A 26,166-nucleotide genomic window follows, 5' to 3' on the forward strand; every position below is an offset into this window, starting at 1 on the left:
AAAACGTGTGAATGTTGTACAAAAATATTATATTATCTTCCCTACATTCGACGCCACACCACCACCCAAAAAAGTTTATACAAGTCCATTAAATGTGTGTTTTCTGAGGTCTTGGAATTCTTCCTCACCAGCAGTGAGCTGGAGGCAAAGTGGATATAAAGATCATGATTGAAAACACTCATGTACTGGTTGGAAGGGAATTTTAACCCTTCTGAATGACTCACTAGTCCAAGCCTAATAGGTGAGCATTGTTTGCAAACCCACACAATAAATAAGCTGCCCACCCATGTGTTTATAGGTAGGATGCTGGTAGGGGAATGATGGAGAATGCACGCACACACGCCCACTCCTACCAACAAAAACACAAATATACTGGCCCATAGCTGGGAGCTGAACAAATCAAACACATAAAACAGCACCACTCCTGTCATGCAGGCCTTGTTATATCAATTTACTGAGAGAGACAGAGAGAGACAGAGAGAGAGTAGACTTCCCAGTGAAAAGAATGCACCCCCTGAAGGTCAATAGGCTTTAACTTCTTTTTCCTTCCACACATTTTGAACCTCCATATGTGCTGAATTTATGCCGGTATGTTGTAGAAGTTTATCCTCTCATTCACTTACATGAAGAAAGGAAACACGCAGAGTAAAATGGATGGGGCTTAATTGCTACCGTGTGTATACTAGAGGAACTCCAGGTAAAAGGACGGACAGGATACAAAGATGATGTCAGATAAGAATAATGCCTGCAGCTGAAGAATGCATGCAAGTTTCTGTGCATCTCTCAAGCCAGGCATCTGCAAATGTTCATGTGCAGGGATAAGAAAAAGAGAGGTAGAATGTGTGTGCACCCATGTGTGTCTGTTTCTCTCCTTTCCTTCCATAAAACAGTCACTCTCTTCATCCCCTTGGCTTTAAAAGAAAACCTGGTTCCTGGACACGAGCCAACTTTGACGCTCACACTCAGTCCGTGCTGCTCAAAGGCCTCTATTGTACTTTCAAGGGACCTTTCGACAATTATCAAGCAAGAAAATTCCACATGGAATTACTTTTTTGCGTAAATGTTTTCTCCCCTATTCCACTCCCTTCTTTCTCTCCTTGTCTCTGTTTCCCTCACACTTTATATTTTTGTTTCTAATTTGTTTCCAATTTCAGGGCTGTGTTGAGGCAGCCAAGGACAATGTGTTGAAGGATTGGGTCATCTGGCTGCATGTAGTGTTTGTTTTTCCCTCTGCAATTCTCAATCTTTTATTCAAATAGGGGTTTTCTGTCACCTTTCCACTGCTCTGTTTTGCACTATCCAAATAGCATTACTACCCACCCAGTACAGCTGACCTCTCAGTAACCTCGAACCATCTCTCTGAACTCAGCCAACACTCGGCGGCCGCTCGGGGGCATCGAATTAATTCCACAGAAAACACAAATCATAGTTTTTTCTCTGGAGCTTTTGTTGTTAAGCTGCTTCATTCAGCAATCGACCAGCACCTAGAGTTTTTAATAAAGGCTTTGCAGCAGCAGCCGCGTAAAAGAGTGGAGAAGGAAAAGAAGAGCTGAGTATAGAAAACAGACTACCACTTTGTTTTTGGAACCTGGTCCTCTGGCTCCAGTTTTTGGCCGCCCGCTTGTTTCCCTACTGTACTAACTCCAGCTCGCCTGCCCCACATCCCTCCTCCTCTCCCTCTAAATCTCTCTGAAGAACTAATAACAGATGATGGGTGGTGTGCCACTGGCTCCTCTCTTACCATAGAGCTGCCACTATGTGCCAGCAGATGGCCCAGATGCTTCTCCGACCAAAATAAACGAGGGGAAAGACGAGAAGTGAGAGAGAAAGAAAGCTGAAGTAAGGATTTGACATGGGTTAGTTCTTGGCAGCTTATATGAGAAGGCACACATGCAGTTCATTTCATGTGCTGTCTGGTAGACTATTAGATATAAAAACAAATGGCGGGATGATTTTCCCAGTGCAGATATTTTCTTCCATCCAAGGCTTGTCATTTGTGTCCTCTTGAGTTAATGTTTCCTCTCTCTGTAGAAAACGAAGACCAACTACTTATTGTCGTTTAATAATGGAAATGGACAACGCTAGCTGGCGAGTACGCTAAGCATAATAGGATTACGTGGTTATGGCAATAAGGGTTATACGTGTGTAATTATGACGAGTTTTAAACCTTTAAAATATAGGCAATGGCTGAAGACCTGTCTTCTCAAGGGGGGCTATATTTCTGTTTCCGAGGCTTCACCTTTAGCAGATATCAATTTATTTTTTGGATCAGCTCCATGTGATACACAGGTACGTTTTCATTCATCACCTAGCTGGCCGTTGCCTGAGGAAGACTGCAGTCTTTCTCATTTAAAACACGTGGGGTAGGTGGAGCGCCGATAGCGGTTACGCCGTGCGCCCAATGTGCGGAGGCTGTGGTCCTCGTCTCATGCAGCGGCTGTGGGTTTGAAAAAGCAGGACCTGGGTCTCCTCCAAGTTGACTTGATCTAATAAAGGCAAAAAGGCCCAAAAATAACTGAAACACACACGTGGGATAGAAAAGTAAGTGTCAAGGTTTAAAAAAAAAAAAAAAAAAATTACTACTACTTTAGAACTGTTTTAGTTCGAGAAATAAAAGGACAGTAAAAGGACTATTTTTAGTCACAAAATGTGTTTCTTTCAGTTCATGATCCTTTTACCACGTATCCCTTCACCTCTAGTGGTGGCTATCCCTGAGTACAGGATGAACTCAAAAGTAGGAATTATTTTTTTCAAATTTGACACAAGCATCATCAAATTTTGCTACACATTTGGAAAGTTAGAAATACCAAACCTAAGTGCAGTATAGGGAAAGACTTCTGTTAAACATTACATTCAGTGGAGGGACTAATCCTCCCACTTTTCCTTAGGTGACAATTTCATAATATATCATGTTCTTAAATGTAGAGCTTAATGTCATTTTGGAAGACAAGACTATGAATTTGTGTCCCAAAATAGCCACGGCTGATCTAATGCTTTATAGAAGTATTAGTTGCTTCTTCCCAAGTTCAAGGGAAACCAGATATAGTGCTGATTAAAGCAAAGTTTTGAGATAAAGAGAGGATGAAAAGAATTAGAAATTAGATTTGTTGAGCGATGATGAAATCTGAGGGAAGAGGGAGGTCGAGGGATGTTATCTCGGCTGAGGTGAGGCAGGGTGCACGCACAGAAAAGCCTCTCCGTCTTTCTGATTGTGATTCACTGATGAAAGGAACAAAGGTGGACAGTCGTGGAGATGTAGGGAGATAGTGTGTGTGCTTGTGTGTATGTGTGCAATCACCAAAAAGGCCCCAGTTTAAATTAAGAGCACATAAAAAAAAAACCTCCTGTCACCTCTGTGAAGAATCCCAAGTGTGCATCCTATTTCAAAGGGAAAGTGGGTGGGGGAATTTCACTCATTCAGAAAAACATCACCAAAGGAGTAATATGGCATTTACGAAGGAGAAAAGAGGAGATAGAAGACCAAGAGGAGGTCACTCAAGAAGGGTAAAAAGAGTGCAAGAGGGGGAAACATACTTTCATATTTTGGTTTAAACTGTTCCAAATTCAAGCATGCCAGAGGAGATTGTAAAATTCCAATAAGCTGCAGAAGAAAGGCAGATGAAGCTCACAGCTCAAGCGTGTAGCTATCGTATAAGCTAATCAGATCCAGTTATTGAAGAGTCAACAAATGGAAGAGTGCCTTAAAGCCCTCTCTGATTTTACTGGCTGGAAGACACCGTTTCTTGGCCTGTACTTTTTTCCGAGCTGGAGTTGGTTAGAACTGTTTCAAATGTGTCATTCATTAGTGAAAAGAATACAGCTATTACACTAGATTACCTTAAGGTCACCAGCTAAGACAGTTAATAAAGGCCAAACAAAAGATCAAATTCTGCAGTAACTATTCATCGGGATGAGTGGCAGAGGTCTGGAGGACTTGAGCGAGGTTGCTTACCTCACACGACCTTTGTCTGAAACCAGCTGTGATGAAAGGTGATGAAGGCCTGAGCAGCTGTTCCTGCAGCTAGTGGTTAGAGACACCAGACACAAGCAGAAGGTTCCATTTTTCAACAGCGCTGAATTCCAGTGATTGTCACCAAGAGTTAAGATTTGACACAAAAAACCTCAACACTTCCAACCAAAACTGTCTCCAGACAAAAGAAACAGGAAAACAAGACAAGTGACAGTAACGGCCAGCTGTCATCGATTCTGGGTTTGCTAAAAAAAAATGATTCTTTGTTATTCTGTTCATACTTTATTATTTTCTCAGACCTATATTAGAAGTGTTGTGTAGCATGTTTTTGTACAGGCTCAGCGTTGAAGCAGAGATGATTAAATGCAGGTGTTACGGTACAAAACAAACTAAACTGATATGACAGTCTCTGCAGATAACTAATGAAAACCTGCTGTCTCTGTAATAAAAAGTGTTGAAAGTAATCCAGAATAATCACTTCAAAGCATCTCTGTTGATGAATGGTTTCTGCTCTATTGAAAAAGAACAGACACCATCCTTAACCTCCGATGACTGGACACATAGACGAAGAGTCACCATAAGGGGTCCCACATGCATGCACAATAGAGGGTGGGGAGGGAACTGATTATAAACAATAATACTCACACTTTGATTCATCTCTCAAGGTCAGCAACACAAAATTTTCAATGGTTAATCCAAGGGATCTATGTTTGTGTGTGTGATATGCTGACGAGAGTATTGCAGCTTCCAGCTGTTGTGAAATGTCTCCTATTGCTAAACATTGAACAAATTGAAACAAAATTCTGTTAAACTGCAACTGGAAATACAGTTTTTAAGCAATGATCCTCCAAACACTTAAAAAAGAGCCATATGAGGCATCAGCAGCATGTGTTGGAACGGATCCTGATTCGAGCCTGAGCGATATTTGAGATAAACTGGAACAAATTAACGACCCAAATAATCCTTTTTGCTCAACAAACTTATGTCACAAAAGGATCTTACGTGAGAGTGACATATTCTTCATTTAACGGGATTCAACTAATTCGGTAAAAACAATTGGATTGTTAAGACATGGAAACTTAAGATCTACTCTGTCCTCTCCCTCTCGCCCTCCAGACTTCTTTTCATACTTCCATTTCTCATTTCACAAAACTCACAGCAACATTTCAGATAAAAACCCTGCAGTGTAAACAAAAAAGCAGAAGCATAATATCCATAACTTAAAGCACACTGACTGCATGCAGTACGGCCGAGGCCTCTGGGGTCAAGCACTCCGATAAATCCCCCCCCTCCCTTAGACGCAAGCAGACATTCATCAAACGCTGCTGTGTACACATCCTGCGCTAACTTTCAAACTCCACTTGCATCATTGCTCTGCTGTGTATACACATCTGCAGATTCCACATTGTTTGTAGCGGGAGCTCCTGTGTTATCTCAAACCTTAGCTCAGCTATGCTGTAACGTGGGTGGGCATATTATGGGTATGGAGAGGTGAGAAGAAAAAGGAAAATTCTATCAACACCTATTTAAATACAGGAGGTATAACACAGAGTTTGGATATAAAGTTAAAAAAAAAGTTTGACACAGGTGTACACTAAAGTCTCAGATATATTATAAAGATTGGATTTAAAATATTTCTACACCATTAGAGCACTGTGTGTGTGTGTGTGTGTGTGTGTGTGTGTGTGTGTGTGTGTGTGGGGTGTGAGGAGGGTGGCGACAGGCACGGATTAGGTGCCTGTAATCCTTTTCATCACAGTCGGGGCTCTTGGTGTCTCTGTGTGGACAGAATGATTTACATACATTGCCTACATGCCTTAAATCCCTCCTCAAGTGTTTGGATGGATTCAATGGTACAACTAAGGTATGTGGGCTTATATGCGCTGTTTTCATGGAAAACTTTCAGAAAAATGTTAGCAGGGATGATGTGAGGGAGTCAGCAGTTAGTAGATGTGTTTACAATAAACTGTGGTACGATACGACACAGTATGATAACAAACCACATGCGGCCCACAATAACCATAATATCATTAAAAAGCGATTCTGTGATAACTGATTTATTTTAAGACAACCATAATATGATAAATCACACTGATCTGATTAACCAAAGAAAATGCCCCTTAAAAGGTAATGGGTTCATATATTCACTGCAATTTGGTGTCAGTTTCACCTCTTATTACGCTTTGTCTTTTAACTTCTTTTCACCACTGTCCAATATTATTCCACTGTCCTCCTCTTCTTCTTTTTTTTATTGCTGTCAACTTCTTCTTCAGTCATTAAACTTGTATTCAGTGATTTAAACTGGCAGGGAAACCAATGGGCAGGGAAATCAGTTTGGAGCACCACAGATCTTTTATTAAAATATGGATATTTGGCACCTGTGGTTCAATAATCCTACCACACGAGTCAGGACAATGATATATTGCCATATCAATATTTTGTTCCATACCCAGTGTTAACGTTGTGTGCTGTCCTAACATAAGTAATCCAGATTAGTCACACTAATTCCATTTCCTCCGAACCCACGTCAGGCCAAACTCGAGTGTTCACTGGCAGATCATAATGGCCGTCTCAAACATCCTGCTGCCACAGGGCTGAGGCCGCCTGACCTCTGAACCCTGCATGTGAACTCTAACTCTAGAGGAATGGATCATTACCTTCCGCTCAACAAACACCTGTTTGTTCCTGACAACACTCTGAGGGAGGGGTGTGTTTGGAAGGGGGTCATTACACTCAAACATACAACATGTTGATCTGCTAATCCTGTCCGTAGGGAGGGTCTGGACAGTCACAAGTGGCTGGAAGCTGATTAGTATAGAGCTCTTGAATGAGTAGCAGACCAGGATAAGGCTAATTTTTTACAGGCTGTTGTCTGGTAATTAGGGAGCTGGTTTACATATCCTGACCAGCGGGGGCTAAACAGAGACAAAGGCACTCAGACGTCCTTTTTAAATCTGAAGTCCACACTGTTGCAAGCCAATTTATATGGATATCAATCTCCCCCACCAAAAAACGAATGAGTATGTTTTTTTGGTTACCACCTTCAAAAGGCCTGATGCTTAAACTTTTTAAAGTCGTAATTAGAAATGAGCCAGAACCTCTTTTTTAGCTGCATTTCAAATGATCGAGGATGTATCTTGTATATAACAAGGAAGGGTACAAAATGGTCACAGCAGAGGATCAACTATCTGATGCAAGTTTCAAGTCTATTCAAGTCCAGTTTCATGCTGGACTGATCAAGCGACCAAATGATTTATGGTATGCCTTTGTAAATGATAGGCAGTAATTTTAAGTATACACAATCTGTATTTCATGAGCTAAAACATGCAAACCACCAGTATGGCCCTTTAAGTACGGCCTGAGCTCAACCACAGCAGACATCTGTCCAGTCCAGATGCAGCGACGGACGCCAAAAGCCACTTACAGCCCACAACTGTCCAGGGTCGGAGAGGGCATTTCTTGGAGAACGAGAGAGAGAGGGTGGCGTGCCGGGTTGGGTGGTGCTATGGTCACTACAGCACAGTGAGAGCCTCACCACCACACAAGACAAACATAAACAGGGACACCCGCTGGGCAGGCTGACGCCGCGTGCCTGTGTGGGTGCCTGCCAGCCCGGCCTGTGGCCTAGGCGTGTGCGCACGGCGGCTGAGCACCCCAGTGGGCACCCCAAGTCGATGGGTTCACCCCAGTGGAAAGTCTGCATCAGCCCTCATGGAGCCATCTGTGGCTTAGAGAAGGTAGCGATTCACCAGACCCCCCCCTCCTCCCCCCCTCCCCTGTAACGTAGCCATCACTTCCCAAGCAACCACAAGCTAAATGTATCCTCCATGCACAGCGAAAAATAGCATAACTGTGGGGAAGTTTGAGAGGGGAGGGAGGCTGATATAAAGACATAAAAGTAAGAGGTTTGGGATGGAGGAGGCAGAGGTGATGAATGGACAAAGTAAGACTAGAGTTATCAGGATGTGAACAAAAAGGGAAACAACTTAACAAAACAAAGAGAAATGACTATCGAAAGAAAGAGAAAGATGGAGGCTTGAAGCGAGAGAGGGGACTAAAAGATGGATGGAGCACTCCTGAAAAATAATTAACGACAGCAGACAGCGATGAAGAGAAGGAAGGGTGGGTGTAGAGGGGGGGTCTCTGCAGTTCAACCACCACATTTTTCCCCTCGTAAGGGATATAATTTAAACAAACCCACTAAAAAGGTCAGGAGCAGAATTTGTGGTGCCAGCTCTATCTCGGCAGCCAACACATATTTTCCTACTCTCTCCTTCTGTCCGTTTTTATTCTGTCCCCGTCTTCATTGGTCTGTCTCTTTCTGGCTCTCTGAGCATCCCATCATTTCCATCTATTTTCGTAGGGCTTTCTACAATCACTGTGGATTTTAGGTTTGGAGATAGTAGCCGGGGTTCTTTCCGGCAAATACTTGGCATGCAGTGGTGTTCAACTCCAGTTTCCTTGCTTAAATGCTTGTCTTGATTGTGGTCAAACACAGAGAGAGGAAGAGAAGACCTTTGTATAAGAGCAAAGCTTGAGTAGGTATAGAATTGCAAGACCAGGGAAAGGAGGGGTTTAGGACATACTGGACATTTTTGTCAGAAGCATTCTAGTGGAGTATACATTACACTTAACAGAGACTCCAGATTGAATGTTTATTTACAGGTATACTTAAATCAGAGTTGTTTTTTTTTTAACAGTCTTTTGTCTGAAACCAACAACGAAAGGTGTAGGCAGTTTAACAATTTTGTAACTCATCAAAACCTATTGGTCATGAACGCCTACTTTATGTAGCGTTAAGCCAAGTATACACTTCTCTACTCATCTCCATGACTCCTATTATGAGCTTCATACTTGAAATGCCTTTAGGAGACTGCCTAAAACTGTGTAGGCATTCAAAATTCTGTAAAATGAATGTCTCATTTGTCCCGAGGGCTGTGAGCTTTTGAAGGTCAAAAAATTCTGTCAACACTTGCAGTATGAAAATCAACTTTAATAACATCTTAATCCGACGCGTTTCGGCTTGTGGCCTTCACCAGGCACCATGATAAAGGCCACAAGCCGAAACGTGTCGGTCTAGTTTGTTAATAGAGTTGATCTTCATACTACAAGCTTTTAATACCTCTTTAAGCCTTTCACTCTTCATGCACCTTGGTAGTTGTTGAAGTTGTGCCAGGATATCCCACTCTGCCTCACCACCTTTTGGCAAAGCCTTTCATAACAATTCTAAATGTTTGACCTATTCATAGTTTTCAGTCATGTGTCTGGCACCAGTGGTGCGGAGGCCTAGAAGCCAAAGAGAGCTCAGAAAAGTGGCGGCCAGCATTGAACAATGCAGCGCAGGCTTTTTAATTTTCCATATCCTACATCACCTGATTAACATCACCTGACAACCGCAGAAAAACAGAGATAGATATCAAGATAAACTGCAAGTTTTTGGCACTTGCTAACCTTACACAGCACCCAGGACACTATTTCAAAACGCCAAACAACAACAAAGTCCACGCCAGAACTTCACTCCGGTGATGTTTATATATATTTTATGGAAAATCTTTCCACTTACACAGCTTGGCAGAATGAAAAAAAAGCACAAAATGTCACCTTGGCCTATATGGAAATATCCTGCAGATTTAGTCTTTTGTCCGACTCTAAAAGCAACAAGTAAGGAACAAATGTCATGATATGATGACGACAGACAAATCTTAATTAGTGACTATACATTTTGAGACAAGAGAAAGCTAAAAGTAATAAAATGAAACCCTGCAGAGACACAGCAGAGACACGGTCTCATCCTCTAGCAGACACTCAACAGAGTCTTTCCTGAAGGCCAGAAGGTTGAATGAGGTCAGATGTTCACCTCTCACTTCACAGTGTAAAGACGTTTATTGACAAAAGACTGCTGTTGGATGTGCAAAAAAGTTTGGACGTCATGACTGGCTGAACTCGCTGTATGTGTTTATGCGTGTGTGTTAGTTTGCACAGTAGCTAGCTCGAAGCTGAGCGTGGAGACGGCACACAGCCGGCCAGCTCACAGCTGTGAGTCCCCACAGCTTCACAGCAGCAGTGGACCGTGGATGGCCCATGATGGCCAGGATGTGTGGAGAACAGTTAAGAACAATACGGGCCACCTCACCAGTGCAAGTGTGTGTATGAATTTCTATCGCCAATCGTCCATCAAGTCTGTGTTTTTTCAGTCCAGTGCTAATGAAAGGTCCCCCCCCCCCACCCACTCCCCAAACACCACCCAGGCAGGTCAGCGTGAAAGACGCAGCAGCTTCCCAGCTTTGTCCTTCTGGCCCTAAGGAACAAGTGGTCCTTTAAATGTTTTCCTGTAACCAGGCCTCTCTCTTTATAAAGACTGGTCTTTTGGTCAAACATGTTTGTCTAAGGTGCTTTGTGTTGGAGTTGCTCTTTCACCCTCACTCAATGACCCAGTCCACACAGCTGGCTTATAAAGAAACCCAACTGGAAAGGAAAAAAACAGCAGGATACTGTAAACATGCACATCAGCTTTACAATGTCTACTTTTCAGTTTGTAGTTCCTGGTAGTTCCAGGAAAACAGAAAGTACAATCAGAGAGCTGGTAGACAGAAATATTCAGAGACAAAAACAGTGTGATCGATTGCCACACTCAGGCTTTAGTGACGGCTATAAATGGAGCTAAACAAGGAGCAAGTGAAGTAAAGATGAAAACAAAGAAACAGAAAAACGTGGAATCCATTCTGTTTGTTTTAAAGAGTACTATCTTTCTAAGGTATCAAATGTGGCTGTGAACGCATGGCTAAAGACAGACATGGATGATTAAGCTTGTGTCACTCCACCTGTCAAATCCTGCAGAGTGATGATGAATACTGTTTGGCAATGGTCTGCCTGTACTGAAAAAGGAAAAAGAAATGGCAGATCTGTCCAGGCATGCACAGGGGTACGACAGCGTGGCATGTATGCATATATGTGTGTGAGAACTGTCCTATCCAGCTTGCTGGTAGGAATGCAGCCCCTCCAGCTCAATGTTAGCCAGCTGTGTGAGAGACACCTGTAACCTCAGCACACACACACTCACACACTCACACACATATATACATTCACACACACACACAAGGCATGCTAAGTGTATTGGAAGAGTGCCCCTATGGCCGCTTGCTAATGGACCAGGACATGAACAACTTTTTAGAAGACTTTCGAATTTGGAACTATGGGGTGAGAAAATCCAAAGACTTTATGGGAGACAGCACACCACAGCAAACCACCCTTTCACAATCATCCATGTGGGTCTACTTGACTGCACTAGTGGTTTGCAGCAACCCTACTTGAAGGCTTATTTTCTCACTTAAATCCCAATTAAACAGCTGCTCATTTGAAAATGCAAATTCATATACTAAATTAGTCTTAAAGTATAATTTGCATGTCTTAGACTCACTTTAAAACAGTTTCTCTAGATCTTATAATATGATAACATCTGTTTCCTTATCATGTTTGTGTCACGAGCAAAGCAAGTATAGACCAAAATATGGCAAAGACACAAAAGAGGACTGACACTCCAAATTCTTACAAGACTCTACCTCCTGCTTGTCCCCAACATCTCAGTGCCCTGCCCCCTCCAGCCTATCACAAAGCTCCCATACAATAGCAGAGTGACTAATTGACCTGGGTGAAATAATGTAAGCCAGCTTCAGAAAGAGGACATTCAGTTTACGTTTGAGCAGGAAAGTCCATAGAGGTTTTTTTTTTTTTTTTAAGAGCACACAGACTAAAGACCAACTGGTGTTTCCCCTTAGGGTCCTCCACCTTTTCTTCTCCTCTCTTTCTCTAACTGGCTCTGCACAATGGGAGAATTATTTCCTGGCCACCATCGCCCCCCTCAACTCTCCCACCAATTACATTTTGATGAGTTTTTTTTAATCTGCTTAGACCGAGTGCACTTGACACACACACAATCTTCGGCACAAAAAAACAAGGGGGCCATGCAGGTGCAGAGCAGCTTTTGTTGTAATATTATTTCCATAGAGACGACAGAAATCTGAAAGGCTTTGCAGTCCTTTCCATGCCTTTTTTTTTCTCCCTCTTTGTTGTCCATATACAGTTCAGATTCACATATACAGACAGTAAGCAGCGGCATGCCTCAGCACTTTTCCTATTAAACTAACCGTGGCATATTACTCCTGCCTCACTGGCGCTGACATGTTTCCACAGTGTGGGCAGACAAATAGGGCCCACATGGGAAGTGACATCAGCCAGGAGCACATGTGGCCCACCTGCCACCGACCAATCAGGGAGCCTCTGTTCGATAAAAAACGTCTTTCTGTTTTTCAGAGTCTCTTCCTCATACACCGGTCCAGGATCACCGTTTTTTTTCTATCAAGGAAACGTGATCATAAAAGAGAATAGTATGAACAGATGATCTACTTTGGATGCACTCTCTATTAAACAATAGGAAAAGTCTGCTCAGAAGGAAAGCTTGGCTGGATTTGCTATAGAACCAGATGGAGATGCATGCTGTGCTGATGTTATACAGATCATTTACAAATGGTAAAACCCATTGGCTGACATACTACCAGATTATCTTTGGCCTTAGTGTTGGCGATCATGATTATCTGTAAGGATTTGGAAACAATGACTTTGTGTTTAAGAGCCAGGTACTAGAGAAACAAGGATAACAGGCTGCTTCTGTGTTTCTTGGGCAGCAATGCTTCACCTTGTTATTGATATATGCACATTAGAATAAAGGTTAGAGTTTATTCTAAGAGTTACTTTTGCATTTGGATCTTTGTAGTTTCTAAACAAGGAAAAAAAAGCCATAATGAGGCTGAAAAATTATAAATATGAAGGTGTTTGTTGTAGGTCAGGCACTGCTGAACTCAGCATTACAAACAACTTGTACCCCAATAAAAAAACAAAACAGTAAAGTGCAGAACAGAAGATTTATTCAATTTTTTATTAAACTCTTTACAACTGTCTGACCAATCAACACTCTAGTAGGTTGAAGGTGCGGACGCGTCAGAAGCTAAACTCAAAAGAGGGAAGGACAAGAATAAACTTCAATCTTTTAGCAAATCGTTCAAATCCCAGGTTAAGTCTCAAGGATAGAAAGGAAAGAAAAACGTTTGCAAAAACAGCAAGAAATCTTTAGAGTTCATGAGTTAAATAGTTTCAAAATGATACAAAAATTAGGACGAGTGAGGGGCCAGAAATAACACCTAGAAGAGGTAGCCTTTTGACATGGAGGCTTCTGACAGCAACAGCAGAATAAAAGCTGTTTTATATAGAAATATTCAAGCTGCTCACTTCTAGAATAAAGTCATTGGACCGAATATCCTCATTCAGCAGAACACTCTACATACAAAACAAACACTAGGGTTTTTGTGTTGGTCAACTACTAGACTTTACCCACTTTTGATCAGACCACGTTGAGAGAACAGCAGAGGTAAGAACTACCACAAGTTTGATCTTAGACCTTCTTAAATTACACAGTCAGAGATAAGACTATCTATCTCGGTCTCTCCCGTGTGTCAGCACATGTAATTTATGTCAGCATGAAAAACTCCTGCTTGTCTGTGTGCATCAACATAGCAGTCTCTCTACCCCTCCCTTTGAGCCTTCAATACTCTTTGTAAGGCTACGAGGTGTGCAGTGACACGCTGCCAATCTGCAGCAGTGGAGGCCAGTCTGCAGGGGTGGGGGTGGGTGGGGTGCAGGAAACCATCTACTAATGGGAAACACACTTCTCTCCATCTTTCAAATTGCTCTTTCTACCACAGCAGAGAAGGGTGGCAGGCATCCAGGAGGTGACTGGCGTCCAGAAGCACGGCATGATTTAAAAACGGGAGCTCTGCCTCGCCACGGTTCCTGACTTTCGCGAAAGGGACAATCATTAGTCTTAAACACATGCATGTGCTGAAAGAGTTGGGGGGGAAGTGGGGGTATACAAGAACACTTAACAAAAAGAGAGAAGAACAGGTTCGACAAATGAATTACAAATATACAGTAATGGAAAAGTAAAGCAGAAATATGATACTAAAATACCCAAATACCTGAGAAAACAGTAGATATTGCTTCTCCTGAAAAAGCATCCTTCTGCCTGTAGCAGTAATTTTACTAACATTTCATGTATGAACTTTGAATAATGACCCATGCTGTTTCCAGTTAGATCTCTGCAGCTAACACCGCCAACCCAGTCTTCTTCACACCTCTATCAAACTCTCAGTGACTGATTTTCTGTCCAATAGAGGAGGAGAAAAGTGCTGAATTGAACTTTTGTGAAGGAAAGTGTGAAGGACTTTTAGGTAGGGCAATGATCCCACATGTTATTGCCAGTGATTTTTTTTTTTTATTTAACTGAAAGGAGATATTTTCCCCAGATGTTGGAGTAATAGAAATATATGCAGCTGCAAGTGCAACCTCACTGTTGTTTTTAAAGAAAGGATGAAAAGTGAAGTCTAAGACTGTCTCAAACTCCAAAAATGAGGCAGATTAGAGTGAGGTTACGGAAAGGGTCATCCAGTTTTTAGACATTTGTGCAATTAGATTAACTGTTTTAAAACGCTTTCAACTGCTATGTAATAAGGAGCAGCTGTCTCTTCACAAATCATCACCGGCATAGGCTACTACATGGCATTAAATCCATACCAAAAAGAAAACAAAAGGTGAATGGAAGAGGAGAAGGGGGAGGTAAGCAGGAAGGAGGCAGCTGAAGGTGGGAGGGAGAGATTTTCTTTTTCTATTTTTCCTTCTGTGGCGAGTTCACACAAAAGGGTCCCTCTGATCCCTGGAGTGCTGAGCACATATCTGCGGGATGAAATCAAAACCCTCTGTGAATTATATTAAATATCCCCTGCCAAACGCTCCACATACTTCCATGTGTTTTTTACCAGTTATGAAAGGCTCCATTAGACTCTGCTCTAAAAAAAAAAAAAAAACACTTAATTTGAATCCCAGACACTAGCACCTGAAAAAAAAAAAAATCTCCTTCCTTTTAATTCTATATGTGCAGGATAGAGAGAATGAAGAGTGAGAAACAGGAGTGGGGGACAAATGGTAATAGACAGAAAGTCTAATAGGTGGCCAGATAAGGATAAAGAAGGGATTTACTGAAGGATAACAGCTATGTTTTTGACAGGTTAATAGGACCCAGGCATCAGAGGACATTTGCTGTGTTAGCTGATCACAGGGCATGAAAGAGGAACAGATGACTTCAATGAGGTGTTATGGAGTATAAGAAGGTTGGGATTGCCACATGAGCCTACAAGAAAAGCCAGTAAAAGCTCACAAAGAGTCGATATCCCTAAAAAAAAACAAGTGGGGATTTTAGGGCTCCTTCCTCCACCTTTTTTTCATCCTCTTTTTCCTGATCAAACCGACTGAATCTTAAACTGAAACCCCAAATGACTAACAGATTCCAGACATCATGTTTCAACTGTCAGAGTTCAGGTTCTTTGACAGAGCGTGTGCGGTCACATCTTTACCCCATTCCCTTCCCCCAAGGTCGTCCTGCAGCAGCTGAACTGTCGACTTGACCCTGAGGATCGACCAAGTAGGGTAGTCTTGCCTTTCCCTCCATTCAAAACATGACCGTCTGTTTAAGGCGGACCAAAACAACGAAGCTCCACTTGCTCGACGAAGTGAACTCAGGAGAAATGAGTAAGGTCAAACTATCTTTCAAACATTCTGTGGCTGTGTGCTCGGGTTTGGTTAGCGGTGCTGCAGCTGCACCTAATCCCCACAGGAAAGCCTTCATCTGGGACTGATTTGAGAGCGCCTCAGTCGGGGTTGGGAGAAAGGGGGGACTGTTCTCTAAAAAGCTGGTCCCCTTCTGGGGCATAGGCCTCTTCACGATCCATCTGATTAAAGGCAGTTTGGCTCAATTACACCCAATGACTGGGCCCTGCTCCAAGGCACGACTCTGGTAGACTACAAAAAAAAAAAAAAACACAGAAATAGATTGTGGACGGTCAAAAGAGGGTGTGAGTATGTGCAACACACCTGGGGTACTCCCATGCATCCACCGCAAAACCCCTCTCTCTAACAGAACAGTCTGTCAGCAGTGCATGTCTCCGAGGGGGAGTTCTTTTTGTAACCCCTGACTCGGTTGGGAAAACAGTTGGGTCAGCTCTCCAGGGACTGGCTTATGTCCTCTCCAATCGCCAGGATGGATACTGGTGGGCACTGGGTCACAGCCATCTCTTTAAATCAGCCTCATGCAAGAAAATAACAAGCGTTATAGAAGATTCATGTGCTTCTCTGCCTACATGAGCAGAACATTGGAAGTGACTGTGGACAATTACAGGGGTTAAAGCCAGACTTTCTCGGAGATCACAGATTCGTTATGCTAAATCATGACCCGGTAACCCTGAGAGATCTCAATGTCAGCCTTATGACACAATTTCAAGCTACAGCAAGGACGTGCATCACTAAGACTACAGCTCTAAGTGAGGTGAATCTGTGTGTAGCTGCAAAAGCAGGAGAACGTGGACAATTATCATGCATTTAAATGCCAGGCTGGTTACAATTGTGTCCAGTTGTAGAGTTCACTGATTGCAGCTGGCTTAGAGGCTCCATTAAACTCATTATTATAATTCAGGTTTATAGAGGGTAGAGCATGGCGAAGAGAGGAGCACACAGATCTTTGTTGTTGTCCAATGTCCAGATCTGAAGCATCCATGGAAAAACCAGCATGCAGAAAACGCAACCTCTGCAGAGTTAAAAACACCCCTCTCAGAATCATCACCCTCGGCCCCTCAATTTTTTCGGTCTCAATTTCAACCCCAACCAAAAAAATAAACATTTCCCCCTCATTATTCTCCATCCAAATTATATTCCACCCACAACCCCGTTTCACTGGCTCATGCTCCCAGGCCTCTTCATGTTGTGACACTCCAAAGAAAACAGTCCTACCGAATGTTGTGGACGAGCAGAACTAACCTGACACAAGCCAGCTCGCCGCTCCGATTACACAGCATGTTTACCACGGCTCTTTTAATTAACAACAGGCAGGCAAAAAGAACAAATCCATCTTCATATGCACCTAAGGCAAAACATGACAGGGAGGAAATGCCCCTCTATGGATGTTTGACTTTCAGCTTCCTCGGCTGCTCGTGTACAATGTTTCGCTTCCATCCATCAAGTGTGAAGAAAAATGTAGATACGGTCTCCTTATGACTATTGCATTTTGTCTATTTCAAGGGCGTTTGTCATACACAGGGGAAATGAAGTTGGACCATGTTGAGCTAAAACCAAACCATCCAAAGAAAAAAATAGGGTAAGAAACCAGAAACAAGGATTTTAAATCCTGAGAGACACAAGGAACTCAAGGACAATCTGATGCAGAATAAAATAAACTGAATGATGGCAAATTGCTTTTCCCCAAAAAACTACACAAGATACAGATGAAATAGTACCTATAGCATTCATGGAAGGATGCCCAGACATGAGCATTATCTAAGTTGCATTATAAAACAGATATAAACTGAGAAAGCAGTCAGAAGTTATGGACATTTTAACCTCAACTTTTACCTAAAAAACAGGCCAACCATTTTTCACATCAGCGTTTGTTGATGGCAGACTACATCTAAGAGATCTTTAGTTTCATTAAGTCTTTGACTGAGATGTATGACACTATTAGAGGTAGTGGTTATATATCCCCTCCCCCCCATTGAACTCCTGAAGACTTGTTTGTTGATGACAGTGTTCTGGATGCTTCTCACAGTGGAGTTTAAAAGAGAAGAATGGAGTCTGGGCCCGTAACAGCAGCTCGAGTCTGAAGCCCAGACTAGACCATGGTCAAGGCAGAATCTTCCTTTTAACAGGGCAAGAAGCTAACAGATATTTCTCAGGCTCCACAGAATAGATTCAAGATATAAAACAGTTGAGAGCACAAAAGGTGAAGGTAATATTGTGGCAAAGAAGATGTGAGGAATGAGGAGGGCTGGGACGAGGCGGAATGGCAGTAAAGGGTGAGGTCTCATCCATCTCTTGATTGCCTTACCTGTTTTATATCAGCGCTTGTCTGCAGGCATCTGGAGGGGATGTGGCCTTGGGAGTGATAGCTCTCTGACACACCGACCCGCCATATGATATCATCATTGAAGTGATTTAATACAGGACGTACTGCAGAGCGGTCAGCACACACCCGAGCAATTACGTGCGATGAAAGATCACAGTTTTTCAAATTAGCTCATATCCAAATTACAGGAAACCAAATGGCCTCTCTGGAAATTCAAAGCTAATTAAATGTATGAAATTGATCCAATATGGCGGGCTCTTCTGCTGATTCAAGAAAGTGTGGACGGACATCAAGAAAACAAGACAGTGGTTGAGTTAGAAGGCACTATAGGAAAACAGCTTGTCACCAGATGAGTAGAACTGCTGAGTAGGATTCGTCACATTGTTGGTACATTCTCGTCAAGTTGCGCCATTATCATCACACCCACAAAGCAGCGGCAACAGACTATGAGTAAACTTCTACATTCCTTCGTCTACGAGGACAGACACCAATAAAATTCACCAATTAACACTATCCTCTGTGGTTTCAGCAGCCACTCCTTCCTGAAAGTGTTTTGTTGGGGAATTTTTCGCTTTGCCAGTGGAAAGTTTAAAAGTGTGGCATCACTTGCATCAGATATCCTCCAGTCTCATGAAAAAATAAGCTGGCAGCAAACAATACGATGAGTTCCAAAGAGGCCCTTGGACAGTCAACCATCCGTCTCACTTAAATGAAGGAGGAAGCAAAGGAAATTGAGATGAGTGGTGAACAAGAGGGCAGAGGGAGGAGGACGAGTGGAGGATGTTTTTTTTGTGTCTACTTTTAAACTTCTCAAACACACACACACACACACACACACACACACACACACACACACACACACACACACACACACACACACACACACACACACACACACACACACACACACACACACACACACACACACACACACACACACACACACACACACACACACACACACACACACACACACACACACACACACACACACACACACGCGCGCCAACGAATAAATCTGTTCTGCTGCAGACATGTTTAGAGAGGCAACACAACAAAGCACATCTGCATCACTATGCGCCGGAACCTCTCTGCCTTTTTTTTTTTAAATTCATATTTATGATCACATATTTATTGATTTATTCCACCACAGCATGCAGACTTGCCTGGCAGAATCCAGTCTGCTCCAGTTTGGAATGACTTGGCCTTCAAACCTGTTTATAAAAGCACCAAAATGCACAAGTGGGATCTTTTAAAGACACCTCACTCCGCTCCCATTCCCTTTTCTTCCTTTCATCATTTTATTATGCTCCTCTCTCTGGAGCCCAGCCACGCTCCCGCTCTCTCCGTTTATTTCTCCTCTCCGGCCCTCAGTTGCCGTGTTTGGAGAAATACACGAAGGTCAGGCACAGCAATGACAAGCAGACGGCTGAAGGGAGAAGTGGCAAAGTGTCGACTGTTGCCTGACTCTTCACAGTGGTTGTGAACAGAGGGATAAGGAACATACACATACAGACACTGTTTCTTTCACTAAGAGAGATGATAGGAGTCTCTCTGTGTGGCTCTCACCCAGGAAATGGCAGGAATGTTGAGGGACAGTGTCAGGGCTCTGGGAGGTCTGCCTCTCTGTCCAGCCATAAAGCCGCAAAGAAGCTCGAAATGTGCAGAGACCCTCCATACATCATCCTCATTTATGTCAATGCCACAAACCACTATCACACATACACATACCACACACATCAAATGTATGCAAAGTGTGTCAATTCACGTACACAAGACCACTTTGTTCTGTAACACATGAGCTACTGCTGTCCCACTGGTGGACATTAGAGACCAACACAGTCTATGCCACGACTGTGTCAGTAAATCAGTGGATGCACACTGATGCAGGACTCACCCGCTGGAGGTGCCGAGTGACACTGAGCTGACGGAGGAGCTCAACTTCCTGCTGTCCCAAAGCCTCACCTCCCGACTACGCATCTACACACAACAACATGAGAAGTACAGTTAATCAATGTAATGAAAAATATAAGCCAACAGATGAGATCATACAAATTAAATGAGACACGCACAATCTGCACTCAGGTTAGGAACATTGTTTCTTCATAATATTAGCAAAGGTTTTTTTTTTTTTTTTAAATCAATTTATGGTTGTGTCTCTAAAGTTTTAGAATAAGTTAACCATATATTTCAGGTGCAGTAATGTATTTTAATGAGTACAGTCTGCTCAGTGGCAAATGCAATACATAGCATCGCACAGGAGTTTCACAGAATATGCAATGTATTAAAATCTAATGTTAACACTTTGTTAAGCCCTGTGTACAAATTTCACTCTTTCAAACTTGAACACTTTCAAATGGCAGAAAGTAAAATGATGGTGTTAAACATTTGCATTCCCACTAACACGTTAATAAATGTTTACCGTGTGTGTCAAATGTCTTTAACAAGTTGTGTCAGGGCTTTTTTTTTTTTTTTTTTTTTTAAATGCAGTCGCAGCAATTTGTTAGACGACTTGGGTGCAAACCAAGCTGCAGGGGCTCTGGGGTTTAAAAATGAGGCCAATGTGGAGGTGCAAAAAACTGTAGTTTGTCGAGTTTCCACTTGAGGCAAGCTCCAAAAGCCAAGTAAAGGTCCCATGTGAAACTCATCTGTATGTTTTATTTGAACAGATTTGAGCATTAGTGGGACGGCTGAGTTGACTGACAGGTGGGCACAGTGTAGCTGCTTGTCTTAAGGCCCGCCTCAGCTCTGCTTCTTTACCTGCTACTAGATTGAATATGTGTGAAACTGCAGTGTGTGTATATGTCACACATGTACTTGACGTGTTAAATTAAAATAAAACACAAAGGGAACACAGGTCTTTGGTTAATGCAACATGCAGCAGCAGATCTCACAGGTCAAGAGTTCCTCACCATGTCAAATCCAGAGGTGAGTAAACGGTCGTCTTTGACCCACAGGATCCGTGAATCCTTGTTGTTCTCTAGGCTCTTGGCACTCTGTGGGACACAACGCAAGTTTTTTTAATCAGACAACAAAATAAAAAGAGACAATTACATGTTCCGTACTACTCTATCCTTCTTCAACATGCCATTACCTCTATGATAAGCCCTTACTTTAAATGATACCTTGTACAAGAAAAAGAGAGAGGGGTGATGAGTGAATGATTTGCAGGGAAGAGGAGCAGACAGAGGAAGGAAGACAGACAGCGGGGTCTCGGCCCAGGTGCTTCTTGACTGATCCATGTGGTTGAACAGAACAGGACTTGTCCCATGAAAGGAGCGCTTGTTTGTGTTGATGTAGCAGACAAGGTGACTTCTGCCCCTACACTGCTTAGGTTACCAAACTGTGACAGTGCGGCTGTGTTCACGGTACTGAGGCATTGTTACCCTGTTTCCATGAGGAGTATGTGTCAAAGCAGCACCAACATGCTCGGTTTGATGAGTGGTCTTCAAATGGAAATTACACGTGTTGTCAAAGGCAACAGGTGAAAACAAAATGCAAGTGTTGAAAGAAAGGGAATGTGTATGTTTGTAAGTGGAAGGAGCCATGTAGGTAAGTGATGGACTGGATTTTTTAACCAACAATGTGCTGCTGTTGAATCAGGCCATGGTAAGAAAACAATACACTCTGTTATGTTAATGATCAACTGAATCAGAAAGTACAGAAGCCTTAAAGAGAACTACAGACCTTCAGTCATCTTTTTAACTAGAGCTGCTACCAGCAAAAGACAGAGCACTGTCTTAATTGTAGAAATACACAGCAACGTATTTGTACAAATAAGACATTGCTGAAGTTTGACTGCAATTTGTGGAAAACAAGGAATTACCAGATATTGGGGCCTTGTTGCCATGGTATTGAAACAGGTATCGATATTGTACTTAAATCATAAAGAAACGTTCAATTCAGGTATCATGACATCACAGACTATTAGCCAGCTACTTAAGAGTGATTTTAAGTACCACGGCTTTGAGCAGCACTCGAATCATGTAACTAATAGCTGATCTGACAGGTCGTATCTACTTTGAATCTTTCAAAGCCACATTTAGAGTCCTTACACCACTTGGTATCTGCACACTAGTACATTACAAGAGTCACACTGAACTTTCCCATAAGGCATGGAGGTCAGGGATGAAGTTTCCATGGAGCAGGGGTAGTTAGCCCCTTAGCCCACTTTGTCTCCCCAAATTACTGTTGTCATTTTTATGGCCACACTAACCCTGAGGAGCTTAGCTGGACGTACGAACAAAAGCAGGAAGACAGAGGCTTATTTTAAAGGGCTTAACACTCACATACTCTCTACAGAGTGTGCCGCCTCATCTTGAGTCACTGTTAAATAGTCGCAGATGATAAATTGTAAAAACAAGAGGGGAGAACTTGAGCTGCTGTGTTGCAACCCTGAACATGAGGGAGGTCACGGGGCAGAAAGTCCCCGCACTGTACAAGCTGTGGTAACTCAGGCCGATGTTTGAGTGCGATGGGCACATGCAGAAGCTATAACCTGAGATAATGGTTGAATAAAAAGGATGTACATGCAGTAATATTCAATCTGGTTTGAGACACACATGTGCTTATACAGGGAAACATACATGTGGGTCCTATCAGTGCAAACTCAAACAGCACTTCCCTTTTTTTTTCTCCTTTCTGACGTCACTCTCACCACATGCAAGAGACCTGGAAGTTGGTTTGAAAATGAACTTCTTAGGGGAAGAGATGAAGCTTATGGTTATATCTCTTTAAACTGTCTGAATCAAACGTTTCATCGCTTGCTCTTCCTCAAATCCTCTCCAGGGTGCTTCTTACTATCCAGCATAATGTGGATATAAATGACATTCACATGTTAGACTGCTTCGAGTTTAGCAGGCATCCAAGCATAGATAAGAGTGGTCATTTTTAGTCTGCAGAGTTGCTGTTTGTTGAATTGATTTCAGTGGTAAGGAATTTCAACAGTTCACTCCCTTCCCCTTCGGAGCGCCGTAATTACATCTTATCGGTTTGAAAATGTTCAAACGAGTCACTGATTTAAGGATGAATCATCTCTTAACAGCAGCAACTTGAAGCAGTGACTCAAGCCGCAGCATCATGTCCTAAAGGAGGTGGCCAGCTTGTGCAACAATGCATCTATAATAATACCCATGTCATGTTTGGACTGAGGCTACAAGCTAAATGTCACCATTAATCTTTGACAAAGCTTGACTGGCTGTTCTCCCTGATTTTAAGCCTTTGAAGGAAACACACAGTAACACAAACGAAAAGTGACAAACAGCAGTTTCATTATGACTTCTTTGCTGCGTTGCTCCTTGTTGCCTGGCAACCATATTGTGACAATTGTGGCAACTCCTTAAAAAGTAATTAAACTACATGTAGCCTACATCCCCAAATTCATAAAGGGTCAATTCTACATTTCCTTTTCCATTCAATCATAAAAAAAAACTCACTGGTGTTACAATGAGTATTTTTAAACTTTGGACTGACCAGGCTCTTTTTTCCCCCCTTCTTTTGGTTTGCATGTTAAGCTAAGCTAATAATCTACTTTCCCTAGCTCTGTTCAAACTGCAGAGAACTGACAGCTGCTTATGTCTTCTTGTTTTACTTAAAAAATTACAATAAAGTAAATGATTTAAGCTATGGCAGGCTAATGTTGTCAAAACATGTTGATACTTTGTTAAGTTTAAAACACATGTTATCAAAAAGCATCAATCGCCATTATTCTAACGGTTGATAGTATTGAGAAGTACCAAAGCTTAAAAAAAAAAAAAAAACCTTTACTGATCCTGAGTCTTACGTTTTAATCAAAGCTGCAACGAGCGACAGAGAGAGAGAGAGAGAGAACAATCTAATGTGCACTGACATGTTGGCGACGCAGCCGACGTAGCCTCATTGTACTTTTGTTGCTGTGATATAGAAACAGGTATCGATATTTGAATTTTACTAGAATCCTATCAAAGTTTAAAAATCTAGTATCTTGACAACCCTATGGCAGGCTATGACAAACACAAGTTTAGAAAAAGAGATGAAATGGATACAAGTATTTCATTCTCAAAATTGAATTGGAGTAATATGAGAAAAGATTATCTCCAGAGATGTTTGACTTTTCCGCTAAAGTTAAGGCCAAGGCTCCTGTGTTGGATATATCCATGCAGTAAAATGTAAATCATAGCATAGCAGTCTGTTGAGGCCACACACTGGTTGTTCAAACCAGATTTAGCGTCCAGAGCTCTGTGGGGACTTGTCACTGCACTTGCAGACATCAAATCACAGTCTTAAAAAGGAAATTCTCAGAACTGTACTTCTGCAACCCTCTCAGGGATGATACATCTTTGTCCATACCAGCACTTTACCTGACACCATCTGTATGCATTAGATGTTTTCTGGCTCCTGGTGTGCTCCTAAATAGCTTTAGTCACTAAGAGGGATTACAAAGCACTCCACTGACCTGGCTCTCAAACACGTTTCTGAAGTTATGCTAGCAAGGCACTGACTGAGTTGATAATCAGTCCTGGATTGAATAAACACTCAAAGTCATTTTTCAGCCTGTAGTCTGAAAGCATGCCTTGTACCAATAACTCAACTCATAGAGCCTTGATCAGACCATGCAAGGCCAGATCAACGAGAGAGGACATGAGTAAATGTGGACCTCCAAATAAGTGACAGATCAGAACAGATACGTGAAAGGAAAGAGGCTAAAGTCAGGACACTATAAACAGGCAGAGAGAATGTGTTGCCATTAAACTCTTCATAACCACTGGCCAATTTCCTTCCAGGGGCAAGACAGTGCAGAGATGGTACTGTGACCAAACTAGGAACAAGTGTAGCTCTGACTATTTTTAATCCGCTCTCTGTCTGTTTAACACTGAAACTTCTGTTAGGAGCAACATGTGGTGTCTGATTTATTTTCTGGCTAACAGCATGTGATTCTAATTGGGTTTATATTACATGCAAGACTAAACAGGACCATTTCTGCACAATCACTTTTGTTGCCATATTCAGTCATGATGATCTGCTGCAGAGCTCCGGATGACTGTGTAAGAAGGATTGTCTGTTTCCAAATGCAACATCAGAACTGTTCTTTGATGAGCTGAAGAGTAGCCTTAAACGTGAATCGGCATTAATGCTGTGTAAGAAAACACAGCCTTCTTACACATTTTAATGAACTCAGTCCATTGGAGCAGTGTGGCGTCGTTACAGGGGGGTTAGAGCAAAACAATTTCATAGTTTCAGTAGGGATAGGAATAATAATAATACATTTCATTATTTAAAGGCGCCTTTCAAAACACCTTACAAAGCAGAAGTATTCAAGAAATTGAACTGAAGGTGACAGCTTAAATGGAAAGCTTAACCCAAACCAACAAGTTAATAGAATTATTTTTTTGGAAGTTAAGGAATGTGTGTACCACGTTTCATGACATTTTATTCTGAAATATTTTAAATAATTTATTCTAACCCACCTCCACCATCTCATAGCGGCACTCAAAGTTTATGAATTGAAACCAACATTATCTGTATTTAACTTGTGCCAGTTCAGCCAACAGATGTCAAGACCCTTCACTAAGACCCAAAACTGTCAGTCTGACGGTGGCACTAGAGGTTAAGTCGGGGATATTCTGGGACCCAAACATATCTTATATCAATTTATTCATGGTAATCATTCCAATAGTTGATGACATACTACAACCATCACCAAAGTGGAGAACTGATTGATCGAAAGTGCAAACTGGAGCCATGCAGCTAGCATGTCTCAAAAGGCAATAAGGTCCCATACAGAAGCTTCAAATGCATCCATTGTTAACCTGCCTTCAAACCAGACTATGGAGTGGACGATTTTCTCCTTCATGGGATCGATAAAAAAAGCCGTCTGAAAATGTATCACCTTTCTGTGAACCGGCTCTATAGAGCAGACAGGCTTTCTTTTGCCAATACAGTATCCCCCAGGCTTTTACAACCAGCTCCAAAGCAGACAGCTATACATGCTCCATAGCTCATGCCGCCATGAGGTCATACTCCGTTAGGATATGAAGGCACGTGCGACTTTGAGCCTCTTGACAAAGATGTCATCAGGGCTTGACTGCTGGAGCGGTAGAAGAGAAAGTGAGGATTAGGAGTCTGTGCTGGGCCTCCGCTCACCTTTTTCCCAATGAGCTGTTTTTCAGCTTAAGGAAGCGTAACACAGCTGGCAGAGAGCTACTTTACTACTAACAACCTG

The 26,166-nt window shown here is 42.3% G+C and overlaps 1 protein-coding gene across 1 annotated transcript in view; it reads right to left on the bottom strand.

The window, feature by feature from the left end:
* coro7 (coronin 7) overlaps window positions 1-26,166 on the bottom strand; it is a 110,984-nt gene that overhangs the window by 57,719 nt on the left and 27,099 nt on the right. Inside the window, exons 8-9 of the mRNA XM_020647024.3 lie at window positions 20,879-20,962; window positions 19,864-19,946 (exon numbers count right to left, since the gene is read on the bottom strand). Coding sequence (XP_020502680.2) covers window positions 19,864-19,946; window positions 20,879-20,962 — 167 coding nt within the window. The remainder of the gene's footprint in view (window positions 1-19,863; window positions 19,947-20,878; window positions 20,963-26,166) is intronic.

Source organism: Labrus bergylta, chromosome 16 (genome assembly GCF_963930695.1).
Source record: "Labrus bergylta chromosome 16, fLabBer1.1, whole genome shotgun sequence".
NCBI classification, from domain to species: Eukaryota; Metazoa; Chordata; class Actinopteri; order Labriformes; family Labridae; genus Labrus; species Labrus bergylta.